The sequence below is a fragment of the Leuciscus leuciscus genome (assembly GCF_965113295.1).
Source record: "Leuciscus leuciscus genome assembly, chromosome: 1".
Lineage (NCBI taxonomy): Eukaryota > Metazoa > Chordata > Actinopteri > Cypriniformes > Leuciscidae > Leuciscus > Leuciscus leuciscus.
The window spans coordinates 29,692,668-29,720,297 of NC_138725.1; the positions used below are offsets into that span (position 1 = coordinate 29,692,668).

Here is a 27,630-nt window from a genome sequence, read left to right on the forward strand (position 1 = left end):
AATTCCACGTCCAGCCAAGAAGAAGAGACAGAGAGAGCCAGAACACCTTCCTTTATCCTCTGGCCAGGTGAGAAGGGGGATGGGGTGAGATCACCCTCAAATGGCTTCTATCCCACAGAAGGGGGGTTGCCTTATCTGGCATTATCTCTAAACCAGTTTCCTATGAACTTCTATAAACCTTATTTCCTTTTATTTTATCTATCTGGATATGAGATATCTGTACCACTCACTTTGAGACATTTCAAATGACACCAAAAGCATAACAGTCAATGATAAACATTCACATTAAACCATGCTCTTGTGTGGGTTCTTTGTTGTTAGTTCATGTGCTTCTGAGAGTTCCAATGTTAATTAGCCAGCCGGGCCCTTTTGTCCCATAAATCAGGCCTCAACCAGTATTTTCAGTCTTACAGTTTCCCTCCTTGATCCCGTGGGTCACATTCCGATGAACACTTACGGGGTCACAGTAAGACGTTTGTTATAGTCCTTGAAGATGTAGCACAAAAATTGTCTTTGCAATGTTGGCATCTGTAGAAGCTCAGTGGGCGGTGTTCACCTGCAGAACACCTGTTCCCACCAGGTGTATAGCTTGAGTCCAGCGTGTGGATGAATGCGTTCAGGTTCTCTTCCTGTAATCCTGTGACGTGAGCAAAGTTCATAGAGTCAATCTGGACCTTTGCTGACTTGTTCAGTTGACGTGTCATTCCTTCATGGAGAAACTTCCGCTTCCCTGGCACCTTCTCCACGATGATGATCTGACCCTTCTTGACCAACCCTGTCACCTCCAGCGGTACGGTTGTCTGGGCAGATCTCAGTGGATGAAGGGCTTCTCCTTTGGTCCACACGGCTTTGTGTGCGACACCTGAAAAGCATCTTAAATGTCCGCTTCACGATTGAGCACATATGAACTTACAGTCGTAAGGAAATGCATAGGAACGCATAATGCAATAAGGAAAAATCATGTCATGTTCAATGTAAAATACCATGTTCATGTCAGCAATTGTGAGTGGTACGTTTAGTCTCATTAATTACCTGATTTTTAATTACCACGTCAATAGTACTCCTATAGAGGGTCAAGGAAGGACAAAGGAAGATCTTACAAGCTCTTACCCTGTTTCTAGAAACATTTAAATAAATGGCATTCTAACAAAACAACCAGTGCTATTTTGGTGTAACCAAACATAGAGATTCAATTGAATTGATGTCCAAATACATTGTTGCAAGTAAAATGGACAATATACAAATATGCAGATAAGTTTCAGAAATGTTTTTCTGAATTACTCAAAGGAAATCAAAATAAGTTTCAGAAATTAAAATCAAAATAAGTTTCAGAAATGTTTTTCTGAATTACTCAAAGGAAATCAAAATAAGTTTCAGAAATTAAAATCAAAATAAGTTTCAGAAATGTTTTTCTGAATTACTCAAAGGAAAAAATGCAGAAATCAAAATAATTTTCAGAAATGCAGCAAGAGGTCGGTGTAAACCAATCAATGGTTTTGTGTGTTTGTGTGAGAATTTTTTAGAATGTCAGAGTGTGTTTTTGTCTGTGAGTGTGTTTTTGTGTGTGTGTGTGTGTGTGTGTGTGTGTGTGTGTGTGTGTGTGTGTGTGTGTGTGTGTGTGTGTGTGTGTGTGTGTGTGTGTGTGTGTGTGTGTGTGTGTGTGTGTGTGTGTGTGTGTGTGTGTGTGTGTGTGTGTGTGTGTGTTGGTGTGTGTTGGTGTGTGTGTGTGTCTGTGAGAGAGTGTGTTTGAGAGTGTGTGTATTGATCTGGCTAAGTCACAGTCGATGACAGAGTTGAATTGTAAATTTTTGTACTTGATTGAATTGGTCTCACTTCAGATTTATCTATTTTAATTATGTTTCTGTTATTACTGGTAAGTTGAGAAATCAGGGGCCCTCTGATCTTCCAACTCCCACCAACAATCATAGAGTTTGAAATTTAATGGCAGGTCTGCCTTAGAATTTGTCTTGATTTGTGACTGTAGCCATTCAGTTGTTCATGTGTGTTACATTAGTTAGCAGTTTGTTGTGAATAGCGTATGCTATTCTCTGTGTCTCTGTTAGACCATGATCATGAGATCAGCTCCACCCTGTGTGTGTGAAGCTATCTGGATCTGTTAGTGTGAAGATGACACATCTTCGTCTGATGTGTAGTGTTCAGCCTGGATAGACCATCTACCCCAGGTGATGTTGCTGTGAGGGTATAGTGATGGAGGGGTGTGTTCAGTGTTCATGTCTAGGAGATGGGTGGAATCTAATCTATAACAATTGTGTTGCAAATTTCGATCCAGTTCTAAACTGGGAGGCCATATTTATGCAGTAATGTGATAGTGTGACGTGTGAAAAGGCCTTTTATAATGTCTTTTCACCCATCTCCCGAGTCTCAGGTTATGTTCGAACAATTCCGCTGTCCTGGATTTGCTCCAGGTGGGCTCCACCATTTTGCAGAAGTAGCCTAAGCCTGAGACAGAAAACACAGAAGAGCGAACCACAGATAATTCCAATATTTCAAAAGCATTAAATTCAGACGCGTAGAATTCTTTTACTTGTTAGCAATTTTAATTCCAGATGTCACATGAAACCGAGTTTCATTGACCACGTCTGAATTGTTGCTGTTGTCTCAGTGTGTTGTGACACCTGAAGCTGCTTTTTCAGTTCAGCCTTCAGTCTGCTGCATGTGCAATGCATTCACACATTTTAATTTGTGCAGATATTTTTTGACCTGCAAAAAACTGTGGTACTTCTGTCTGCTGTTTAGCATTTCACACCCTCCTCGTAAATTTACTTATCTTATCAGATTCAATTCAGTTGGTGCACCCCAATCAAGGATTATTTAGCGTGCTATTACCTGTGCCACACTCCTAGCCGTGTTTTCTAACGGTGAAAAATAAAGGCATACTCCGGCCCTTTTTGGCACTGGGTAGCACACAAATGAAATTCTGTTTCAGAAATTCAATTTTAATGACGAAAGTCACACTTCTCCAATTATTGTCCTGCTCGGCGAGTGTAATATAATGTTTATTATAATTCAAGTTATAATATAATTATATTCTTTAACAATACAAGTCAAATTATATTGTTTTCGGTCTCTGGAACAACTTAACGCATGGTCAAATCTCTACTTGTTCTCATGTCAATACATTTGAATATTAAAAGGCCTTTTGGCTCAGGGCTGATAAGATGTACATTCGCTGTTTTTCTTTTTCCCTTTGCTAGGTTTCAAATACCTTTTCTTCTCATTTAGTCTTTTTAAATGGCCATTATAACGTTTGATTCTTCTATTTACTCTTACTTTATATTTTTCCGTTTATAGATAAGGAAACTATATCGCTTTGCAGTCCTTCTCCTAAGGATGCACGACACAAGTGGTCAGCCCCGAAGATCAGAAGCTGAGGCAATGGCTAAATATCTAGGACGTTGCCGTAATCCCAACGCGCAACAATCAAAGATATATTCAGTAGCCCTCTTGGATGCCCTTCAGGAACTCAATTCAACCGTTTTTCAAAACTATTAAATTAGAACAGAAGTCATCGGAAGCGTCCAAGCTAGGTTAATCAACCAGCGTAAAGCTGATCCTAGTCGGACTAACCCATCCTCTCATCCAAGTCGCCCGCACACTTCCTGATATCAGCTATTAGCCGTCCCGTCGCCAATCTCTGACACAATCTTGTGGAAACATACACTGTAACGGATTTCTGTAATTTGAACAGTATTTTACTGTAATATGTACAGTAAGATACTGTAAAATATGTATACAGTATGTTACTGTAAACAGCAAAGGATTATGGGAAAATATAGGGTCACTACTGTAATTCTTCACTACTGTAAATCAATTTACAGTAGTGAACTTGCCCGCGAAAAACTGACCAATGGCAAGAGGGATTTCTTTTCAAGTGTTTTTTTGAGGGGTGAAGTGGCAGTTAATGCACGGACAAAAGATCATGTAACTCACCAAAAAGGTTAGTATATAATTTCTATTTTATGTAAAACAAACATTTTCAAATGTTTTTACTTATGTTAACAGCAAACTAACATGATGTATCGTTTTGTTTTCGTCTGAATGGTTTTAGTGCCTTTTTTTCCTGACTGTCGTCAGAATGTTTTTTTGGTGCCTTTATTACTGTCTTTTTTCCTGACTGTCGGCCGGGTCGCTGTCACGGTGATAATATTAACTGGTGAGTAAGTTAAGTTCACCTATATTAGCCGAAATATTCTTTAGTTAAAACTACAAAAAATAATGGTTGTGTGTTCCTCTGCCTCTTTAACGCAAGTTAGCTCATCAGGCGGGCGGAGTCGTCGGTAACGTTAACCGAGCTAACAGCGAACTCAACGTGAAATACTGAGGTAAAGTGAGATAGACGAAACCCTTGTTAAAGTGCGGGTTTTAAACAATATTTTCACGTCTGGCCTATATGATTTATTTTCAGGTTTGTGATCTGGATAATGCCATCTGCAACGATGGAGTGTGTTGGAGCCTTTTCATTGTGATAACATCAACTGGTATGTAACGTTATGGTCAACTTCACCTAAATTAGCCGAAGTAAACTTATTAAACAGAGAAGCATAATAACTTTGGTATGTTCTGTCTCCTCTTTCACAACTTTTTGGCAGATGTACAACGTAAATACTGAGTAAAACTAAGTTAAAGGGATAACGTAGTACACCTTAAACAGAAAATTATGTATGCCATCATTTACTCGCCCACAACGTGTTCTAAACCTGCATGAAGTTCTTTCGTCTGAACATAAAATAAGATATTTTGAATAATGTTGGTAAATAGTGGCTGGTCCGCATGGACTTCTATAATAGAAAAAATACTTTGGATGTCAATGGGGACCAGTAACTGTTTGGTTGCTCATGTTCTTTAAAATATCTTCTTTTGTATACAGCACATTAAATAATTTAATGGAAGTTATGAACAAGTTGAGGGTGAGTAAATGGTGACAGAATTTACAATTTTGAGTAAACTAACCCTTTATCCAACACCATTGTTAATTTCATCTTTTGTTTTATTTTCAAGTTTGTGGTCTGAATTATGTCGTCTGAAATGTCGGAGGTGTATTTTGGAGTCTTTTTTGTGATTGCCTTCGTAATGGTGATAACATCTACAGGTGAGTAAGATGACATCAACTAAATTAGCTGAAGTATGCATTAGTTAAGCAGGCAAACATGTTCTTTTCTGTTCTTTATTTTGAATTTGCAGCGGCCATTCCCTCCGGACTGTACATCACTGCTGACGCTCTCCACTAATACACAGAACGGGTTGACGTTGGAGGAGGAAGAGGAGAAGGAGGAGGAAAGGGTTAGCAATATACCATTATCAATATAGCAAAGTTTTGCTAACTAAAATTTTTAATGTTGTTTAATTGATTAAAAACTATAAACACCATACAACATTATATCTTACCTCATCTTCACCCCACATGTTATTGTTGTTAGTAATAAGTTCTGTTAACTTATTGTATTTTAGTTTTTTCTGTAAACTATAACACTAAAAGGCTGCTGTGACTTTGTCTGTTTCAGGAGAGTCTGTTCTCAAAGCAAAAACATGGATGCTGACAATGAAGGGCAGAATCATCATCCAGTTACAACTGCTAACAGACGACTCTTCAGCATTAGCTGTCTATTTTGTCGAATGCAGAATCAGGTAAACCAATATATATATATATATATATATATATATATTATATATATATATATATATATTTTTTTTTTTTACATTACATTACATTTACATGCATGCATTTGGAAGTCACTTTTATCCAAAGCAACTTACATTGTATTAAGTTTAATTTAAATTATCCATTCCCTGGAAATCTAAGCTACAGGAATGTATTGAAAAAGAATGAAGCTTTAATGATTTTAATGTAATGTATTATGGGGTAATACCATCCCTGTAGGTTAGGGGTGGAAATCGGCAAAAATTTGATGATTCGATAGTATTGCGATATTTGGGCCACAATTCAATATTATTGCGCTTCCTAACATTGCGATACAGCAAGTATTGCGATTCGATTCTGCGATATATTGCGATTCATGTCCCCCATATTATTCAAAGACATTACAAAAAATAAGACTGCTCAACTCACTTCAAATGTCACATTAAATCTGTGAACATCTTCTACACATTTACTGGAGGCTAGTGCAAAAACTTTGTCCTTGAACATTCAGGACACAGGACCTTAGTACAGAACGTAATTATATGAACTGTACATCACTGCTGACGCATTAGCACCAAAAACATGGAGATTTTATTTTAGAGAATAATTACACAACCTATTCGATATACTATAATTCTATAATTAAATAAACTAATCGAATATCCAAAAATTGTGACTCATCCCTGCATGTAATACCTTGTTTTTTTCCCAAAATCTTCACTTACGTCTCGATTTTCGAAGGGGATTATAAACGTTTCTTCCTTGGTTCGCTTTTATTTAGGCCTATTACATTCACATTCTTTACTCTGGTAAAGTAGAAAAACGTTGTAGGACAGATAGCCTACATTTTTACTTGCACGTCAGATTCATTTCAACACAGTTTTTGCTTGTTATTAGACATGTAGCCTACGGCGCGTCAAGTTTATTTGATTTTTAGTTTCGCTCTCTTTGGCAGCGCAATTTCAAACATAGCTTAAATGTCTTGCCCTTGTGGAAGATTAAATTCACTTTTCATACCTTTTACAACAAGTAGAAAACATGAAGATATCAGAAAATAGATCGATGGTCTCTTTTCTCCTCGTGTCATCCCTCTCAAAGCACAGAGCGCTATGGCTTCATGTGGAATCACGTGTCTTTGTGTGGAAGTTTTAAACGGAAGTTTTTTTTTTTTAAATAGATTTAACTTTTCTATTGTGTAAGTTTCTAATATTTACTGATATGTATTTGAATGCTTTACAGGCTTTGTGTTGCTTCTTTGACGGAATTGCTCAAATAAAGACTTTTTTGCTCGAATAAACAAAAAAAATGTATTTCAATTTTCATAATAACCCCCCCAACCACTGCAGGTAGTTGGTCCATTACCACCGCAGTGGTAAAAAAAACTGCCACCGTCACAGCCTTATAACCTTTATTGGAATACTTTGCGCTACTGTATCAATATAATTGCGTGCGCAAAATATCGCGACACTGAACAGAATCGATTTTTCCCCCACCACTACTGTAGGTGGATTCAGAATCAGATGTAGTGCTTTTATTAACGCCAAAGTACATGCAGCATCAAGTTTGAGGGTTAGGGAAAATTCTGCCAACACCGGTCTGAAAAAATTATATATTTTTCCCTGCTTGTGCTTGCAGGTTCATTCTGAGAGTCAACCCTGATGGCACCAAACACCAAAGGCACAGATCAGATGGAAATCTGGAAAGGTCCAAAGAAAAGCATCAGCCTGAAACCCTCAGTGTTTCTCATCAGAGAGCTTGTCAACTTTGACTGGCAAAATTACTGAAATGTAACAACACAACACTGACTTTGACTGTATTTTATTGTTTTAAGGCCTGTTTTGCTTTTCAGTGTGTGTACGTTTTTGCCATGCTACAGATACAAATGGTCACCAGGAGATTAATTCTATGGACTTTGGAGATGTTGCCTTTTTTTTTCTTCAGCTAGTGGCTCCTAAAGGTCAAGATTTGTAATTTGTACTTCTAAAACAAAATGTTCAACGATTAAAAAGAATATTATAAGGACAAATGTTTGTGAGTTATTGTGATTTTTTGGGGGGTGGGGTAAACATAAATTAAAAAAAGAAAATTTAAATGATAAAAAAAAAAACTCAATACTAATACTGTAAATGAAAATACGGTAATAATACTGTAAATGCAAGTACAGTAAATGATACAGTATACTATAAGTGAAAATACAGTAATAATACTGTAAAACATTTTACAGTAACTTACTGGCATCCAGCTGCCAGTAAGTTACTGTAAAATTTACAGCAACCTCTTTACAGTGTACGAATCCGTTAATCTATTTTGGAAAAAACAAATCTCAGAGTAATTCAGAATGCATTCAAACATAAAAATATTTAGTTCTCTGAAGCCTTAAATATGAGATGTGTTCGCTGTTTCTGATTTTCAAATTCATTGTGAATCACATTATAGCCATCAAATTCAGCACAGACACACGCGTTCACTTCAGTTAACACAGGACACATGGCCTAGAATACAACATCTACAACCCTTTTACCTAAGTGTTCCAAATACACCCACAGCAAAACAATAGAATACAACATCTATATCACCTTTGCCTAAGTGTTTCAACTACACTTACAGTAAAGTAATCCTGTGTTTAAAGAATAAACTTTAAATTAGCCTATGTGCATGTTGTAGCACAAACAACCAAATTGTGTTCTATGTGCACGATGTGTTAAGCACAATTTCAAATTTGAAAATGCAGAATTTAGATGTTAAACTATTAAGCTATTTGCTATTGGGCTGCTACCCGACTAGCAAATGACACTAATAGCTGAAGGCCTTGAGCATCCAAAGTTGTTAGGTCAGTAAGAGTTTTAGATGCATTTGAGCTTTGGTTACTTGCAGAGTGCTGTTTTTTTTCATTAGATTGTGATTGTCTGCGTTTTATGAAATAGGGTGGAGGTCTGCCTCTGCCCAGTGACCAACACTTTTCCTCTGTATGGCCTGTTTTGTGACAGGAATTACAGAATCTGTTCAGTTTGCCACAGTGTGGCTTTCTGAATTGTCCTGCAGATGGAGGATCTTCATGACATTCTAACACAGCTACCTCATCATGCATTTGTTTCCGTGACTCAATTCTTGTTGCCCAGCTAACTATACCTTCGAATGTGTTTTGTGCTGGAGAAGCACCACACATGAGTGATTGCTGTACACGCGGCCCTGCATTTGTAAGCAGGAATTCAAGGAGAATTACATTGTTGTGGTTAATACCTTCAATTCCAGAATACTCCTCAAAAAGTTCAAACATATTTTCTGCATATGTCTCAAACGATTCTTCAGTACTCTGTTTCCGATTGAAAATCAATTCCCATCCAACAGGACTACAACCACGCAGCTCGCGAAGGCATTGTTTTAGTCTATTCAAGATTTCGCTCTCAGGCTCATTTTGATGCATTGACTGCACAATGGTGCCTGTCATCAAAACCTGTGGTATCTTATAGTTCAGAACATCTGGAATTGAGCTGATAACAATTTGCCAAATATCTTTTGGTTCGAGCTGAAATGCATGTTTTAGACTAACAATGTGTCTCCACCATGGTTCGAATGGCCCTTTCAAAGGGAACGGTCCGATCTCTGCTTTAAACAAGCTACATTCAGTTACTGTTAAAGGACGCCGAATGGTTGATTCTGTGCCGTTTGGGTGCCGTATCACCTTAAAGGGTTAGTTCACCCAAAAATGAAAATTCTGTCAGTAATTACTCACCCTCATGTTGTTCCAATCATGTAAGACTTTCGTTCATCTTCGGATCACAAATTAAGATATTTTTGATTAAATCTGAGAGCTATCTCACTCCTCCATAGGCTTCCAGAGGGACCGAAACTCGCCGGCCCAGAAAGTCAGTGAAGAAAATGTTGAAATAGTCCAAGTGACTACAGTGGCTCTACATTAAGTTTATCATGCGACGACAATACTTTTTGTGCGGAAAAACAACAAAAATAACGACTTTATCCAACTTTTAGTGTTCCTCAATGTGGGCCTCTGACGAGAGTTCACGGGAGCGCCAGGACGCATGCGCGAGAACTGAGCTTACGGCGTTCTTCTTCTACTACTACTTGTTACTGGCTGCTCACTCCTTGGGAGTATTACCGCCATCTACTGTTCAGGATGACGTCCCGACATTGCCGGGTGCGCAAAACGGTCTGTTCATAAGCCGAGGAAGACGCGCACTGTATGTAAAACTGTATTCGTCAATATGTCAGCAGATTTCGATGTAGATGAAGATGAAGACTTGAGTTTTTTTAACCAACCATACTTATTCGAGCCAGAATACACAGACACTGAATTACAAGAGATGGAAGAGGCTGCATCACAACCGCAGTCTCAAGGTTCTGAAAGACAGAGAGCTTTGGACAGCTGGTGGTGTAAATGTAATCAGTGCCAAGCGATGCCTACTGAACAGGAGAGCGTGTGCTGCATCGATTGGGACACTGTCATGCCACAGCTCGAAAGTTTGGATAGCGCAGACAATGGGTCGACAAGTGTATGTCGCTGTATAATAGAGGATCCCGGTTTTCCACCCCTGCTAAGTCGCAGTGTTTTAGAAGTGTTTTTTTATTTGCCAAAAGTGAACTGGAAGGGACGTCCGAGGCCAGAAGGACCGGGTGGCACGCTATCTATGGAGTAAGTAGGTTTGTTTATATTGTAGAGTTATTACACATGCAGCCTACTGTAGTTATTTATTCTGCATCTTTTTACTATGCTATTTGGCAATTAAGCTTTTTCTGATTCTGATCTGTTTTCTGTTTACAGTCAGTGCAGACTGGTGGCTTACCGGGTTGTTCTAGAGTGGATACTGAAAGGTCAAAGACTTGGAAGACACAACAGAAAAGTTCTGCCGTCATGTGTTGTGCGAGCCATACGGGAAAAATATCCGTCACTATCTGGTGCATATGTTGGTTTCAAGGAAGCCGAAGAAGCTTTCAGGTTAATTTAAAGAAAGGAAAAGCAACACAATAAACATTTTCTATTTTATTTTTATTTTTCACTATTAGTACAAATATTTTCAAATAAAACGTGTGGGCACTGCTTGTATGAATACTTGTTAAATAAAAATGTACATAAACTTAAATTGGCTTATGTTTGTCAATTACAGTTTATAAAACCGGTTTTGTTGAAATGTTTTAGAATTTCTGCCAGAGTATGGCTTTAGCATATGAAGGACCTTTTTTGTTTTGATATCACTGCAATAGAAAAGCAATTTTTGTTATTCCCAGCAGTTTTACACTTAATAAATTTGTTATTACACAAACAAAAATAAATACGTCAACATGCATGTTGAGGTAGCATTTTACCAAACGAAAAATCGAACAAAAAGAAAATCCAAAAAAAATTGTACAGTATGCCGCTGACAGCCGTTTACTTGGTAAACCTTGACACATGTTTTGCAATAACTGCTTCCTTTCCTGGTTTGGGTTTTGTTGCAATATTGCGCGGTAAAACAGGCAAAGAAACGTGAGAGGTTGGGTCCTTGAAAAGTACAGTAGGGTCACTGCGCCGCTCCTGTACCTTTTGAAGAAGTTCTTCCCTGAAGGTTTGTGTAGTTGGTTCATAAATTTTCCTTGCCAACCATTCTTTCTTTTGTTTTGGAAAAACAACGTTGTATCGCGGATCACCTATAAAATTGCAATATATAGTCACAAGGCAATATTTTCTGTCCTGATTAAAGTACCCTGTTCATTTTTTTCTCTGTTAGTGCGCGTAATTCACACACACACACACACACACACACACACACACACACACACACACACACACACACACACACATATATATATATATATATATATATACATATATACACACATATATATATATATATATATATATATATATATACACGTGTATGTATATATATATATATATATATATATATATATATATAAATAAATAAATATATATATATATATATATATATATATATATATATATATATATATATATATATATATATATATATATTTGTGTGTGTACAATTGAATTGAGCATTTAGTGTTGTAAACACCCCACTTTTTGGAAGCTGAATACTTGCCTGAGGAGGTTGTGGCCTGTTGACGGTTTGCATTTTCGTTGTGATCCATGACAGCAAGTTGAGTACGAGCTGTCATCGAGGAGTAGTGGAAATGCAGATTCTTTCTACAATATTTCAGAAGAACTGAATGGTAGACCTCAAGACTGCCTGAGAAAAAAAAAAAAACATTTTATAGTTTCCCTTTCCAAGTGAAGTTGAATAAATTTTGATGTAAAAGTAACTTGCCTGTGTGCTTGAAGGCGGCCATTTGCCTCATGTCCTTCAAGAGATTTGGATGTAAAACAAGAGATGATAGTGTGTGAAAGGCTGGAGACTCTTTTAGTAGCCATCGTTTCCTTCTTTGCTGGTCAGGAGTGAGGTCATCGTGGGCACATCTTTGCTGCTGTCCATTTTCTTCCCAAATGTGTTCTCCGCAAATGTGATGGAGAAGGGATTTCCACTTTTCTGTCAACAGCTGTTTAAAAATATTTACAATGTAATTTTTGAAAGAAGTTTTTCTATATCAGATTTAAAAAATATATTAGATAACATACATCTGGGTCACCGCTGCAGGATGCACATGCATACCACAAATGGTTGCATATGCTTTTTATCCATGGCTGAAGGTCTATATTTTGTTTTTTTTTGCAAACTGATAGTATTTTTTTGAAGAAACCTGAAAAACATTATGTCAGTTATGTATTCAACATTATGAGGTTGTGGGGTAAGCCTAGTGCATACAAACAGCAGTTATATTTTGTTATTGTCTACTGCTGTAGAGATCCTAAAAAATTAAATTCAATACATGTCAACAAACATATTAATTATTGAGGAAAAATGTACATACCCTTCACAACATGCCAGATGTCGAACTCGTGATGAATTTGTGGATAATCAACCCTCATGATCTTTCTTATAGACGGCGATCTGTCCGTAGTCATTACCTCAATTTCAATTCCCTTTTCCAAAAGTGAGTTTACACTTCTCTTAAAGCCTATGGGCTCCATGCCAACAGAGCTTGATGCTTCTGTAACCTTTATTTCAATTTTTGAATGTTTATAATTATATCATTAATTGTTATTCCTGCATAAGACTTAATAACTTATAATCATCAACATTTAAAAATAATAATACTAAAAATATTTTAAGTGCACCAATATTTCAAAAAGCATGTTAAATACACATGTTGATAAATTGGTAAAAACATATATATACACTGACCTGCACCAACTCGTAGTGGACTACCAGATTGGTTGAATCATCCATTAAACTGTATGTACAGTACTTTGCTGAGAATCCAGGGCTGCAAAAATATCATCAATGGGGTTAAAACATTTTTTGATAAAGATAAAATAAGTTACAATTTGTTTCACTTATACACACAATTTATATATACACTTACAGTACCTGTCATTTCTCCCATCCCCTGACAAATGCACACCTTTGTGCAGTATGTTTTCCATCCTCAAGGCTTCCAACATTTTATCCTGTTGTTCTTTGTACATAACATCTACAACAGGGATTAGATAAGAGGACTGGATAGCATAGAAGGTTGTTTTCTTTGGTAGTTGGAGGTTGAGCAATGTAGCCCAATCATCAATGTCCGTATATGTTGCCCCAGTGAACAGTGTACACGCTGACACAAGAAGGTTGTTATCTGGCATTCCTCGAATTTCATCACACGATTTCCATTTTCCATTATGACCATTCGAACATTCCCAATGAACACATATGAGGCTACCACAGGTTGTTTTTTGGGTTTCAATGACTGCTGCTCCGCAAATATGGCATCTACTAAACAGCTCCATCAAGCTGGACTCATTGACAATCCATTTTAGCTCTTTGTATCTACTGTTGTCTTCATCTTCCTCTGTAGTTGGAGTTGATGTTGAGGTCGAACTTAGAGGAACAAAACTTAGGTCCTTCTTTTCTGTTTGAGGATTCAGGGAAAGCATGCTGACATCAAGACTAAGATCTTCAAATTGGTTCTCACTTTCAACATCTGTTTGTTCATACTGAAAAAAACAAACAAACTATATTTGTGTTTGACAAATTACAAAGAACAAAAACATAATAGAATTGTAAATAACAAAGTTAACCCATTGTACATTTTATGCCCATCATAAAATTTCTAATTTTAATATTAAAAAACACAAAATAAGGACATTTTATTTTAAAAGTTCACTTACTGATTGATATGACTTAGTTGCAGGTAAGGCGTAGTACGTTCCTGATGTTGATGGCTTTGAAGACTGTACTGTTTCTGGACTTGATAACACCAACAGAAGTTTTGACGGAAATGAATAGTCAGGTTCTTGCGTAGAACTATGGATTTTGCTTTGCTTAACTGGTGTTGACTGGGGAACACCAGCTAAATATGCAGCCGAAAATATTTCCTCTGTACATGTGTTTTCACTTTGATCAGTTACTTGAGGGCAAAGACTGGTAAGGAGTGGACCTGCTGACTGAGGGTCCTGACTGAGCTGTGATGGGTCCTTTGTCTCCTAAAACATTTCAAGTCACTGTTGTAAGGATGTAATTCATTGTATCATAGGCAATGCAGTTTTTTTATATATATATATAGGGAAATGTAAATAAAGTCAAATAACTAAATTACTGTATCGTTACTTTAACAAACACCACATGGAGATTCCACTTATTACCTTTTTGTTGTGTAAAAACAAGTTGGGCACAGCTGTTGATTTCAGTAATCGTCTTGTGTTTTGTTGAACTAGTTTGAAGTCGTCTGTTGAGAAATGTTCACTGCACAACTTCATGTTCTTAACGACTTTATGTGGTAAATTAAGATCCCGCTGAACTGCCAGCAGCCATAGCTTCAGTCGCTCACGATCATTTAATGGGAATTTGTGAAAGGTAATCTGTTCATTTTGCAGAATTGGTAAAGCACCTTTACGTTTTTTCGTTGGTTTCTCACGATTCCGACATCCAGGAAATGCACATTTTTTAACCATTGTAAAAACTACATCTAGACCGAAATCACAATAAGTGTCGAATTACTTATTCATACGAGCTCACATACAGTGCGCGTCTTCCTCGGCTTATGAACAGACCGTTTTGCGCACCCGGCAATGTCGGGACGTCATCCTGAACAGTAGATGGCGGTAATACTCCCAAGGAGTGAGCAGCCAGTAACAAGTAGTAGTAGAAGAAGAACGCCGTAAGCTCAGTTCTCGCGCATGCGTCCTGGCGCTCCCGTGAACTCTCGTCAGAGGCCCACATTGAGGAACACTAAAAGTTGGATAAAGTCGTTATTTTTGTTGTTTTTCCGCACAAAAAGTATTGTCGTCGCATGATAAACTTAATGTAGAGCCACTGTAGTCACTTGGACTATTTCAACATTTTCTTCACTGACTTTCTGGGCCGGCGAGTTTCGGTCCCTCTGGAAGCCTATGGAGGAGTGAGATAGCTCTCAGATTTAATCAAAAATATCTTAATTTGTGATCCGAAGATGAACGAAAGTCTTACATGATTGGAACAACATGAGGGTGAGTAATTACTGACAGAATTTTCATTTTTGGGTGAACTAACCCTTTAAGGGCAGAAACAGGCACTCTTTTCATAACTTTATCACATGCTTCATCTGCCTGTAAAGATACAAGATTATTAGAGCAGGCTGCCTCATCTAAGAAGTGTACATTTTTAGCCCAATCACTGTTAAGCTTGTTGGGAGACTTGCTTTTAGCATTTAGCTTAGCCTTAAGATCTGCAATGGTGTCTTTGTGATTTTTACACTTTTTAGTCAGGGCTAACAGCTCAGCTAGTAATTTATCTAGCTGTGTTTGAAGATCTTGAATCTTTTCCTCAGACTTTTGTGCCTCTGCATTTTTAGAATGCACTTCTTCACATTTAGCATCCATAAGCGAAGATAGAAATTTTGTTAACTCATTTAGCCGTTTATAACTTATGAAGTTTAAAGCCTCAATTATTCCACCATGTTTTGATTTCTTCTGTTTACTACCCACTGTTTTCCACCAAGTGAAAATTTCATTGTCAATAGCATCCATGTTAAGACCTTTTCTACTGAGTTTGTACAGTGTAGGCTCAACCTTTTCAGCCCATAATGTAAACAAGACATGATCAGTACACATGATTTCACAATAATGGGCTTACAGTTAATTTTCCCAGATTTTTTACTAGATAGTCTTCTTTCTAAAAAAGATATATCTCCATCCCAGCATATCAAATACTTTAGGGGTTTACTTCTCAGAGGAACTTAAATAAGCCAAATTAAATTGAATTACTTAATTTAATTCCATCTGTGTCAAAGTTTAAGATTTTAATGGAATATAGAGTTTGTCAAGATTAGTTTAGGTTTAGTATAGGATATTAATGTTTTCAATGTGGCTTTTGGGCCTACCAGTCAGTCAGTGAGACAAAACATGGTTTAAGCGTTTGGACGCAGCATGGCTTTAGCCTTTAGCATTAGCCTTGGGCACAGCATGGCTTAGCATTGACAATAGCACTTAGCATTAGCCTTGATATTTGAGTTTTATCTTGTAAATCATTTCATCCTGTTTTCCCCAAATTTTCTTTTCATAAACAATGCATCGATCTGCCTTTTTATTTATAAAATCATGTGTTTTCCGATCTTTTACAAACTTAGATTTTTCTTTCTCTGTTTTCTGTTAGTTTGCTCATTCTTTTCACGTGTTGCTGGTTTCAACAATGGCCGGAAAACATGCGCCTGATTTTAAAACTTTTCGGCTTTACTTTTTTAGCTCTTCATCGATTATTCATTATTTGGAAGATGCTATACTTTAGGTTTCGTTTCTTGTTGCTTAGGCAAAACAAGGAGATCTTTAAAATCTAATGCACAAGGGTTTTCATTCTTCATCTAGCTACCGCATCACGTTCTAAACAAAGGGCTTTAATTCCGACCCGTAAACAATGCAAACATTTCTTCAACACTTCTATAAAGGGCAGAAAAAGTTTACTTACCATCGCGGCGGAAGAAAGAGAAGATGTTCAAACCTCTTGTTGATTTTAAAATCCCAAATACTTGCTGAAAAGGACATTTCTCGTGAAACTGTTTTGATCTGTTTTGAGATCACGTCCGAGGTCACCATTTTGTAAAGCCCGCAATATATTGGCCCAATCTGCCGGTTCGCCAATACACGGGGAAGGTTGTCACGTGTTCTGTCCTCACTCATGCAAAGTATTTGGTTGGTTAAATTTGCAATACATTAATCATATGTATTTACTCGTTAATTCATCTGACTCCATAAATGAAAGGTTTTAATAATATCTGTGCCTCACTAAAAGTGAGCGAATGTTTGACTATTTCTTTTAACCATTAAAGGAACAATATCAAAATCTGTTAAAATAATCACATTGTAGTAATTTAATATTTCAGATATCAGAGACCAATTCCACAATCAATTCAAATATCTAGTGCATTGTTATACATTGGTTACACCAAATAATCTTACCCAGCTTGTACCTGAGATAGAGAGAGAGAAAGGGAAAGAAAGAGAGAGAGGGGGAGAGAGAGAGAGAGAGAGAGAGAGAGAGAGCGAGAGAAACCACCTAGTCAATTCCACGTCCAGCCAAGAAGAAGAGACAGAGAGAGCCAGAACACCTTCCTTTATCCTCTGGCCAGGTGAGAAGGGGGATGGGGTGAGATCACCCTCAAATGGCTTCTATCCCACAGAAGGGGGGTTGCCTTATCTGGCATTATCTCTAAACCAGTTTCCTATGAACTTCTATAAACCTTATTTCCTTTTATTTTATCTATCTGGATATGAGATATCTGTACCACTCACTTTGAGACATTTCAAATGACACCAAAAGCATAACAGTCAATGATAAACATTCACATTAAACCATGCTCTTGTGTGGGTTCTTTGTTGTTAGTTCATGTGCTTCTGAGAGTTCCAATGTTAATTAGCCAGCCGGGCCCTTTTGTCCCATAAATCAGGCCTCAACCAGTATTTTCAGTCTTACACCGCATTAAAAAAGTCCTTAAGTATTTTCCAGAATTTTTCCCATGGCCACTTCTGTGCCAATTCATACATGTCATTAGTGTAGAATCCTTTATTCCACTCCATCATTGTGTCAATCTTCAGCAGTAGATCATTGACCTGATCTCTGTTAGTCAGATCTCTGTTGTTGAGCACATGATAATCCTGACATTTCTCTACAACTCTTTGGACAACTTCATTCCCATTAATCTCTTCCTGCATATTCTCTCTGTCACACTCATCCCCGTATGTGAAGAGGATGATAACATGCTTCAGCACATATTTACCATAAACCTTCTGCACTTTTGTCAGGATCTCTTCCTCCTGCTCTGTGAATCTTCCAAACGGCACAACAAATAAAAACGCATGAACTCCTGGAGCGGAGAGATACACACTCCTCGCAAACTCCCTGGAGAGCTGCTCTTTGGAAAGATTAGTACAGAAAAACCCAGGAGTGTCGATGACCGACACAGATCTGCCATTAATCTCTGATTTCTCAACACTAGATATATCAGTAACAGCAGACAGACTTCTTCCACATCTGAATCTGTTCTCTCCTAAAATAGTGTTTCCTGAGGAACTTTTCCCAACTCCAGTTTTCCCCAGGAGGACGATATTAATATTGCCATTGTTCTGCAGTGGCACTTCTACGTTCCAAGAGGAAGAGAGAAAATCTCAGGAAGAGACTAAATGTTCTGACATCAATCTGGATATTATTGGTGTGTGTGTGTGTGTGTGTGTGTGTCTGTGGTCAATACAAGATTTACCTGCATTATTCCTCCTGTGACGCAGATTTTCAGCCTGTGTGAGATTATCAGACACATTCATAACAAAATATTATATATCAAAAACATAACATGAGCTGATGTGTCTATGATTTTAGGTGAAAAATGTCTGAATTCATGTTTTTATACCATTGTCTGCTGTCGTTCTGTTCGTAGCTGAGCTGAGAGATCTGTAAAAACAGCAAATCTTCATTATAATAATTTTGCACAAATTTATCTAGTGAACAGAAACATATGAAATATGAAAAACACAGTTTTAAACCCCTGAAGTTTCTCTTTCATTTCATTCCTTTCTATTCAAAAATTCAAACAAAAATAAAAATAAATGTTAAACATAATCAGCGCTGTTTATCTGAGTTGCAGTTGCAGAGCTTCTGACTTCTGTTTTTGTGCTCTTTGTTCTCCAGCTGATTTTATCATGTGTGATTTTATCTGGATATTCTTTTAGACCAACAGATATGAAGCTTGAAGCTGGTAAAATGGATAACTTTGATGAAAATGAAGCCCCAATTAAACACTGCGTTCAAAGATTTAGAGCACTAAACTGTTTAGGACCAGTTAAAAGTTTAAAGTATACAGTAAAAAGTTTATTCTTTGGGTTCATCTTTTGTTCCAGCATCACTGAGAATACTTTTCTGTGTCTGTTTTATAACACACTGACTAAAAGAAGACAATGAAGGCAAATAACCATCTTAAATCTGCTATCAAAATGTAAGGATGTGAAAATACTCACTGCAATGCTGATCTTCAGACGCTTGAACTGTGTGTATTTAGTTTCAGTTTTTGACCCATCACAGATTTATAAACTCTCCAGATGTGATCGGCTCCAGCCACATGAACCAGAAAGAGCTCAATGGAAATTTAATGAGTCTAAGATGAAACCGCATATAACAGAGAGCAGTCATTTTTTCATGATTATAAATGATGACTTGATATTTACCTTTACAAGTCTGTTTGAAACTATACTGATATTTAATTATAAATTTGTGTGGGACACTTTATATTACTTATATAACACAATTACATGCAAGATCATCATCAGTTTCAGTGACTATTGTGAAACCTTTCTGTAAATGATTAGCAGATGAAAGTTATGGCTCATATTCCCTGAAGATTTAGTCACTCTGGGCTGATGTAGATTTATGAAGACATATGATATGCCATAATATCCACTTAAAATAGATACATGAATAAACAGCATAAATAGTAATGAGGACACAAAGTTGGATTTGACTAAACAGTAAACTATAGCAAAAATTTAATGTTGTATTTGGTTGAAGCTCTAGACAGTGAAAGGTTGTTGATGATCTGGTTCACTATTACCTAAGGCAAAACAACAACAAATAGTCTTTGTTTCACCCCATGTGGCTTTACATACGTTTGTCCAGCAGATCTCTCTCTCTCTCTCTCTCTCTCTCTCTCTCTCTCTCTCTCTCTCTCTCTCGTTGAAAGACTGAGTCATTTTCAGACCCAAAGCTTCATGATTTCACCCTGATTTCTCTCAATATAGTGATAACACACATTGATTGTGAGCAGTCAATGTTTAACATTAATTAGTTTCATTATTAACATTAATTAGTTTTTTGTTTAATACACATAAATCATGATTTTTTTTCTTGTTTGTTGACCTTTATTTCCAGATAACAATACATTTTGAATCTCGGACCCTGGTCGTAAAATCGTAGGCTTGAAAGAAAAAGATTCACTTGAAGAAGAGTTCAGAAGTGGGCGGGTCGATCGAAAGTGAAACTACAGAACCGCCATTTTGATGAAGTCAGTGTCTGTGAACCATTTTACAGCATTTCTCTCAGTGCTGTGAATGTGATCATAGAAACCTGAGCAAGATCATCTGCAGATATTGACCTATTTCAACCAACAACCGAGACAGAACAACTAACGGTAAGCCGACTCTTCTGGGTCCTAAACATAACAACTCGTAAATGACTTGAACAGTTTGTTTTTAACGCCTCGGATACTCGATAACATTACGAGCTGATGCTGAACGTGCGCCGGTTTCACACACACTCCGTTTGCAATGCGCAACTGATCCGCGGCTCTACTACAAACACATACTATTATTATTTCAACTCCAAAAGTTGTTATTCAACGTTTGTCAGTATTGCGATTCTCTTTGTACACAGTACAGTTACAGGCTATCCTCATTAAGTTGCTCAAGCAAGTGGCAACACGTAGGGGAGCGCGGGGCACAACCTAACGCGGGGTTAGTTGTAACACGCTTGTTTTAAATACTTCCGCACATGCTTGGATGACGAAACTTTGTGTATTTACTAGTTGCCATATCAACACTATATAGAAAAAAAAAAATCGCCAAAATTATTTATTTTTTTGGAAGATATCCATAGACATTTATTAAACCATAGCAAAAGTAAATTTCTTACTTAAGTAACTTTTTCATCTCTATTTTTTTGTGTTTATTTAAAATAAGACAAATCTGATATTATTTTAATCTCCAAGATGTTATTTAACAGTTGAGATAGTTATTTAATGCTTCGCAAACTAGCAGAAGACACTATCAGGTTTAAATCCCAGTTGTGCAGGCGGGGCATGTTGTCACACTGCGTTACAATGTGCCCCTATTAGAAATATGCTATTATATTCTATACTTTTATTAATTTTATTGAGAAAACGTGAGAAAAAGGTAAATAAAGACTGAGAGTCAATGTTCAGAAATTACTAATTATTTATTTGTTTTGAACTATGTTGTATAGCTGTGTTTTCATGTGTTCGTAGTCAAAACTCAAAAATGAGTTTATATTTAATTATTAAAAATTGCCATTATTTTATATGAAAAAGTTTTTAAATTGTATTTTATTTAGAAAATATTTTAGTTTGTTTTGTATATATTTTTTATTAGATCAGATAACGTTTTAAGCTGTCATATGGTCATGTTACAATGTGCCCCTGCACATGTTACAATGTACCCCACCTATGGGGCATGTTGTCACATTTCACTTCCATTCTTTCGGGGTATATCAAGAAAAAAGTATATACTGTATTGATAAAACAAAAACACATAATTGTACTAGACATGTGGGAAATTAATGTGGGAAAAAATAAATACTCTGAACCATAAGTAGATTTACACAAACTGAGAAAGTTAAAAAGCGTTACTTTGTGCCCCGCTCTCCCCTACTTATGCTAAAATAGCAAACATTTTAAGTTAAAACTTACAACTGACAAAAACAGCTGTATGGAAGTAAAATAATGACACGTATGTTTTTGAAACAAACAAGCTTGTTGAATTGCACAACTTGAAAAAATATGCATTGCATTAACCATGCTTGCATTTTAATGCATTGTATTTGTATGGGCTGAAATTCAACATGGTTGTATATTTAAGCTGTGAATATTTCAATTCAAAACACTTAACAGACATTTTGATTATTAAAAATTAAGTAATCCATATTCACGTTTCAGATTTCACTTCCAAAATGTTCATTCTGTTAAAAAATACAGCCTATAATATTCAACTGGCAATTTTCAGTCCATTTTATTTTGCTTTACAAATTCGCTTCCACAAATTCAGAGGTTCAAATTCAATAGAAAATTCAACATTTGACATCCGGGAACTGCAGGAATATCAGTAGATTGCCGATTAATAATCTCCATAGCTGTTAGTCAATCTCACTAGCAGGGGGTGTAAGCGGCTGTTGACGAAGAAAACTATAGAGCAATGGGTGAGACTCATTCATTCATAAAAACGGATTTACAGAAATGGAGAAAGTGGTCAGAGTGTGTGATGATTATCAGGGTCAGTATATATATGGGAAGGCTGATAAAAACACAAACGCTGTGTTTACATTAAAGTCTTCACTGTTACTTTTGTACCTACATGTATGGCTCTTGCAGACAGGACACAGAATGCGCTATGAAACTCAGAAGCGCTATTTCAATGGCTTGCGCCGCGCAGCATTGGCGAGCTCAAATTAGTTCAACCTTTGCCACTGTGCTTTGTGACGATTACCTGAGCGGCCAATACAAATGGGAAAAACGGGCATCCAAACAAGCGTTTTGAAAACTCAGCCTACTTTTGCTCTGGCCAGTGTAGTGCAAATAGTTTTGTATCTGAAGGTCTTCGATTAACTCTGCGTCCTGTCTGAAAGGGCCTTAAGCAGAAACGGCCTTTCTTACTTCAATAGCATTTTAAGAGAATGACTTACAGTCATAAAACCAACTGTAAAGTGTTCATGTATGTGCCAGGCATGATGCACACCTTTTAGATTTTTGATATTTAATAAAATAAACTGTCGTCATGTGCAAATATTGCTATTTTTTCAGTACCGCATTAGCTCATATTTATTTTAATATTAACTAGATATTGTGCATCATATCTGAAACCTGCAACATCACAAAGACAAAATCTGTATTTACATCAGCATCAGCATACATCTGTATTTAGATTCATTTTTTGATGAGAATTTAGATAAGTGTTTGCTCTTCTGCAATACGTCTCTGAGACATTTCTTGTCAGATGTTAAATATACGTTTAGAAAATGTCTTTGAGATGTTTATGATTTAGAATGTTGGCCTATATAAAACTGATTTTTCTCATATGTTTATCAGATGTTTGTACATCGAAATTAAGCAATCTTTAGCAGACATCTTAGAGACGTATCTGGGATTCCTATATAAATAAGCAATATTTCTTGTGTGTTTCAGTGATGGAGCGAACCGTCGGCCATCTTCAGATTCTGCTGACGGGTAAAACCGGTTCAGGAGTGAGCGCTTCTGGAAACACTATCCTGGGTCTAAATGTGTTTCAGTCCGGCCGGAGCCTGACCTCCATCACTGACAGATGCCAAACACACACGGCTGAAGTGTCCAACAGAAGAGTTACAGTGATGGACACCCCAAACTTCTTTAATTCAGCTGACATTGATCTGAGCGTGGAGATAAAGAGAGGACTGAACATGTGCTCTTCAGGACTTCATGCGATCCTTCTGGTTCTGCCTTTACACACTTTCACTCAGCAAGACGCTGATGTCCTCTCCTTATATAAGCAGATGTTTGGTGGAAGCGTCATTAAACACACATTAGTCCTCTTCACACATGGAGAAGTGCCGTCGGCGTGAGCTGACTGTATGTGTGTTGGTTTCGTTTTTACAGAAACCGTGGAACATGCAGTGTGTAGTGTTTGTGGGCACTGGGTCGTGGGCACATACACTACGTTAAATGCACAATTGACATGAGTCGATTTTATGTGTGCAAGCCCTGTATTTTGGCATTTTTACTACACTCATAACACCATCGGCCATTGCCGGATCTTGAGTGAATGTGGGCGCGGGACAGCGGGCATACTCATAACACTGAAAACACCGTCTGCTTGAGCAGACTGTATGTGCGTTGGTTTCGTTTTTACAGAAACCGTGAGACATGCAATATGTAGTGTTTGTGGGCACTGGATCGTGGGCACATTCACTACATCTAATGCACAATCGACATGAGTCGATTTTATTTGTGCGAGCCGCGTGTGGCGGGCTGTGCTTGTGTGTAGGAATGAGCACTGGGCTGTGGCCATTTTACTACACTCATAACTCCATCGGCCGTGGCCGGAATACCAGAAAATACACTCTTTATGGGATTTATCTGGGTTTGTGTGCAGGCAAACGGGCTGTGAAACCGGCTTGTTTTCTGCTGAATACACTGGAACAGTCACATTTTCTGGAACTGAACGAGCGAGAAGTTTTGGTGGAAGTCCGGCCACAGCGGGGCTTGAACACCGTCGTTTCCCTAGACTGGCTAGGAAGACTTTGAGTTGCCATAGAAACAGTGTTTGGGTGCAGGCAGCGGGTTGTACAACGTGCCCGTTGGCTGCAAAATACATCTGCAGTTGCCTTTTTTAAAGGAACTGACAGAACAAAAGTTCTGAGAATAATTTTATCTGCCGGTTGACACGGGATTCGAACATGGGTCTCTGGCGCGAAAACCTAAGATTCCACCACTGAGCCACAGGGGGGAATACATAAGCTTTCAGTTAGCGCGAGTATATAAGAGAGCGTCAACGTGTCTTGTGATGGCGTTTGTTTGCAGGCATGCGTGTATTACAACAGGCTCGTTTACTGCAATATTGACATTTCCAGTTGCCTGAACTTCAGAGGGGAATGAGAAATGTGTGAGAAATGGAGGTTGGCCCGGCCTCAGCGGGACTAAAAACACTCTCTTTTCTCCTTTCGCCAGTGACGCACGCGACGAGAGAGAGCGTCATCATGTTTTGCTTCGGCGTTTGTTTGCAGGCGTGCGTGTATTACAACAGGCTCGTTTACTGCAATATTGACATTTCCAGTCGCCTGAACTTAAGAGGGAACTGAGAAATGTGTGAGAAATGGAGGTAGGTCCAGCCTCGACGGGACTAAAACACTCTTTTCTCGTTTCGCCGGTGAGTGACGCGTGAATGGGCGGGGGTAGCTTTCTTGTAACGTAAAGAAAAAACTAACCCCGTGACCGTCCGCTCCTGACATCCCCTGTGAACGGCGCAGTTTGCGCGGCTCGAACAGAGGGAGAGCAGGTATCATCCCCCACAGACGCGGCTTCTTGGTCGATATCCACGGAAGCGGTGGCAGACGGCGGCCACTGTCCATCAGGAAGAGACTCTAGCGAAGCAGGTGAAGTAGGCGGGCGAGCTTTGCGGGTTGGGGGAGGTTCCGGGACCCGTTGAGCACGGCACTTTTTACGGCGCGGTACCGCGGCGGGAGGAGGTGCAGTCTCGGAGAAGGATGCCAGGCGAGTCCTCAGAGTCACCATAGGCATTAGTTCGCTGAGGGCAGCCACCGTCAGCGAGCGCGAGAGCTGCGTGATCCTCACCAGGAAAAGGGGCGTCTTGAAAAAGACTCTTTTAGTGCAATGAGAGTGTGTGTCGCGGCGGCGAACACACACACACACACACAAAACACAGTAGCAGAGAAAGGATATAACGCCGGATAGCGCAGCAGGAACGGCGACTGAAGGCGGCGCGGCCAGCGGCTTCAGGTGCAGTGGCTTGTCCCACTGAAAGGCTTTCTCAAACGGCGCGGCTTCTCTCAGGATCCAGCGATGCGTGAGCTCCGCTGAAGAGATGAAAAATCAGTGAGCTAGCCTCTCGAAGCTATATTTATAGCCCTAGGCCACGCCCGTCTCGGCGGGACGTGACGTATTGGGCGCGAAGCGCCCCCATTGGAGTTGACGTCACGATAGGGCCTTATCAATAGGCTGCTGCAGTTGCCGCAGGGCAGCCAATAGGCGCGTGAGCCGTCTCGCCTGTGTCTGCATGCTGCCGCAACGGTGTAACCACCCAAAGTTTGGTTACTGCTTTTTTTGTAGTACCACTACTCTGCAGTAGGGGGCTCTATGTGTCATGCTCCCTTGTATATAGCCATGTGGGAGAAGAAGTCAGGTTATGGTGTGGAGAGCATGGGCTGCGTTCGAAACCGCATACTTCCCTACTATTTAGTATGGGAAAAAGAGTAGGCGAGCGAAAAAGTATGTACGAATCCAAAAGAGTAGGCGAGAATTACCTGGGTGACGTATTAATTATCGCGAGATTCGGACTTAAGTGCGTTCGAATATGCCTACTTTCCTACTATGTAGTAGGCGAAAACAGTACGTGAAGGAAGCAGTACGTTCGAAACATCAGTATTCATAAAAGAGTAGGCGAGAAGTTCCCGGATGGCTTACTGCTTCCACACAGATTTTTGAGTGCTGATCCGTGGATACTCTTCTATCCCAGGAGGCCACGCGAGAGGATACGTCATTATCAAACATCGCGGAGATCAGCGACGCGGGTGCTTTCAAATGTGAGTAAACACGGTTCCTTGTGTTAAAATTGCATGTGTTGAACTACTGTAGAGTAAACTGTTGAATTGTTGAAGGTGTAAAGACGTTACACAGTGTAGTATAGTTGTGATTTTGCTGTAAAAACACGTTTTATTATGTATAACGTTAGCTAACAGGGGAGCTCCAGTAAGGACACGTAAGTTACGTCTCTAAAGTGGATTTACATAAACCATATATATCTTAAAGACGCTTATTTTAAATGTCTATTTACATCTGACAGGAAAATATTCAGTAAGTATTGCAGAAGAGCACATCACTACATGAAATAGACATCTGAGTGATGAATGTGTGCTAGAACAAATCTATAAAGTAACTAAACATAAGTTATCTATTTTATTTGTCCATTACTGTTGATAAATTGAGGAACATTTATGTTGGATAAAAAGTTAAAACAACCTCAACATGTAAATGTAGTGTTGCTCATAAATCACAGAGGTAATGTGAATCTTGTCTGAATGTTACAGGGACAGATGAACAGGTGTGTGTTTATCCAGTGGAGAGTGGCTCATGAAGCAGAATGCAGCCATCAAAGGCTTTGAGTGAGTATACTACAGAAATAAATAACAACAACTATTTAAATATTAAGTTGTAGTTTATTTTAATTATTGTCATTTCAAACAGAGCTATTACAGCACTTTTCTGATTCTTGATTTCTGTGCATTTGCTGCATAGCTTTTGTGGTGGAGCAGGACCTACAAGGAAAGATGATGGCGGCATTTGTGGAAAAAAAACACGGCTTTGTCTTCTAAATAATACTGAAATCAAATGACATTGTGCGGTTAAAATGACTGTTTTTTGTGTTATGTTTGTGCATTTTTGTAGGATCTGAAATGTCAGCAGGCTGGTGTGAGCACTGAGGATGAGGAGCCCAGAGCTGAATCCTGGAGATGATGCCATGGATGAGACCCTCCATCACTCCACCTGCCCTTACGAGACCCTCCATCACTCCACCTGCCCTTATTGCCTCAGATTGTGAAGCACAACACAGCACGCAACAACCTCAGGCACGAACTAACGGCTCACCTGGTGGTCAGCTGATTCATAAGAATAAAGCCTCAGAATGGGAACCGCTGTGTTGAGATGGCAGTAGGATGTGGGGTTCAGCGCCTGTAGTCTACATACATGATTGTAGTTTGAATAAAGCTTTGTTTCATGTGTTGACTTGTATATGCATTTGTTTATTGTGTGATGGTGACTTTGATTCATTCTTTTATTAATTTATTAATATTTCTCATTGTTGTCAGTAAATAAAATATAAATATTTAATTAATGCTTTATTTATTGTTTGAATGAAAATGTAGATATGTTCACTATACACATCTAGAGTGTATTCATGC

At 38.4% G+C, this 27,630-nt stretch overlaps 2 protein-coding genes and 2 long non-coding RNA genes across 11 annotated transcripts in view; 2 read left to right on the forward strand and 2 right to left on the reverse strand.

The window, feature by feature from the left end:
• Window positions 1-27,630, reverse strand: part of LOC309502109 (uncharacterized protein) — a 110,722-nt gene that overhangs the window by 80,400 nt on the left and 2,692 nt on the right. The gene's annotated exons all lie outside the window — the stretch shown is intronic.
• On the reverse strand, window positions 1,526-19,300 carry LOC309502317 (GTPase IMAP family member 4-like). The gene is made up of 5 exons (XM_082174671.1): window positions 19,197-19,300; window positions 18,593-18,633; window positions 18,446-18,479; window positions 16,657-18,325; window positions 1,526-2,454 (listed from the first exon to the last, which is right to left on the reverse strand). Exons 2-4 carry the CDS (start codon window positions 18,593-18,595, stop codon window positions 17,658-17,660), a joined length of 705 nt encoding a protein of 234 aa, XP_082030797.1. The 5' UTR covers window positions 18,596-18,633; window positions 19,197-19,300; the 3' UTR covers window positions 1,526-2,454; window positions 16,657-17,657.
• On the forward strand, window positions 3,658-7,685 carry LOC309502994. Of its 6 annotated transcripts, none has more exons than XR_014207455.1 (8): window positions 3,659-3,958; window positions 4,070-4,174; window positions 4,271-4,343; window positions 4,427-4,499; window positions 5,020-5,110; window positions 5,203-5,301; window positions 5,523-5,646; window positions 7,295-7,685. It is a non-coding gene; the product is annotated as an uncharacterized lncRNA (long non-coding RNA). The 6 variants fall into 6 exon arrangements; XR_014207456.1 differs by having other exon boundaries at window positions 4,275-4,343; XR_014207454.1 differs by having other exon boundaries at window positions 3,658-3,958; window positions 4,070-4,343.
• Window positions 20,208-27,624, forward strand: LOC309503108. Of its 3 annotated transcripts, none has more exons than XR_014207505.1 (4): window positions 20,208-20,362; window positions 23,144-26,253; window positions 26,758-26,832; window positions 26,966-27,073. It is a non-coding gene; the product is annotated as an uncharacterized lncRNA (long non-coding RNA). The 3 variants fall into 3 exon arrangements; XR_014207506.1 differs by lacking the exon at window positions 26,966-27,073 and adding an exon at window positions 27,116-27,624 and having other exon boundaries at window positions 20,209-20,362; XR_014207507.1 differs by lacking the exons at window positions 26,758-26,832; window positions 26,966-27,073 and adding an exon at window positions 27,116-27,624 and having other exon boundaries at window positions 20,209-20,362.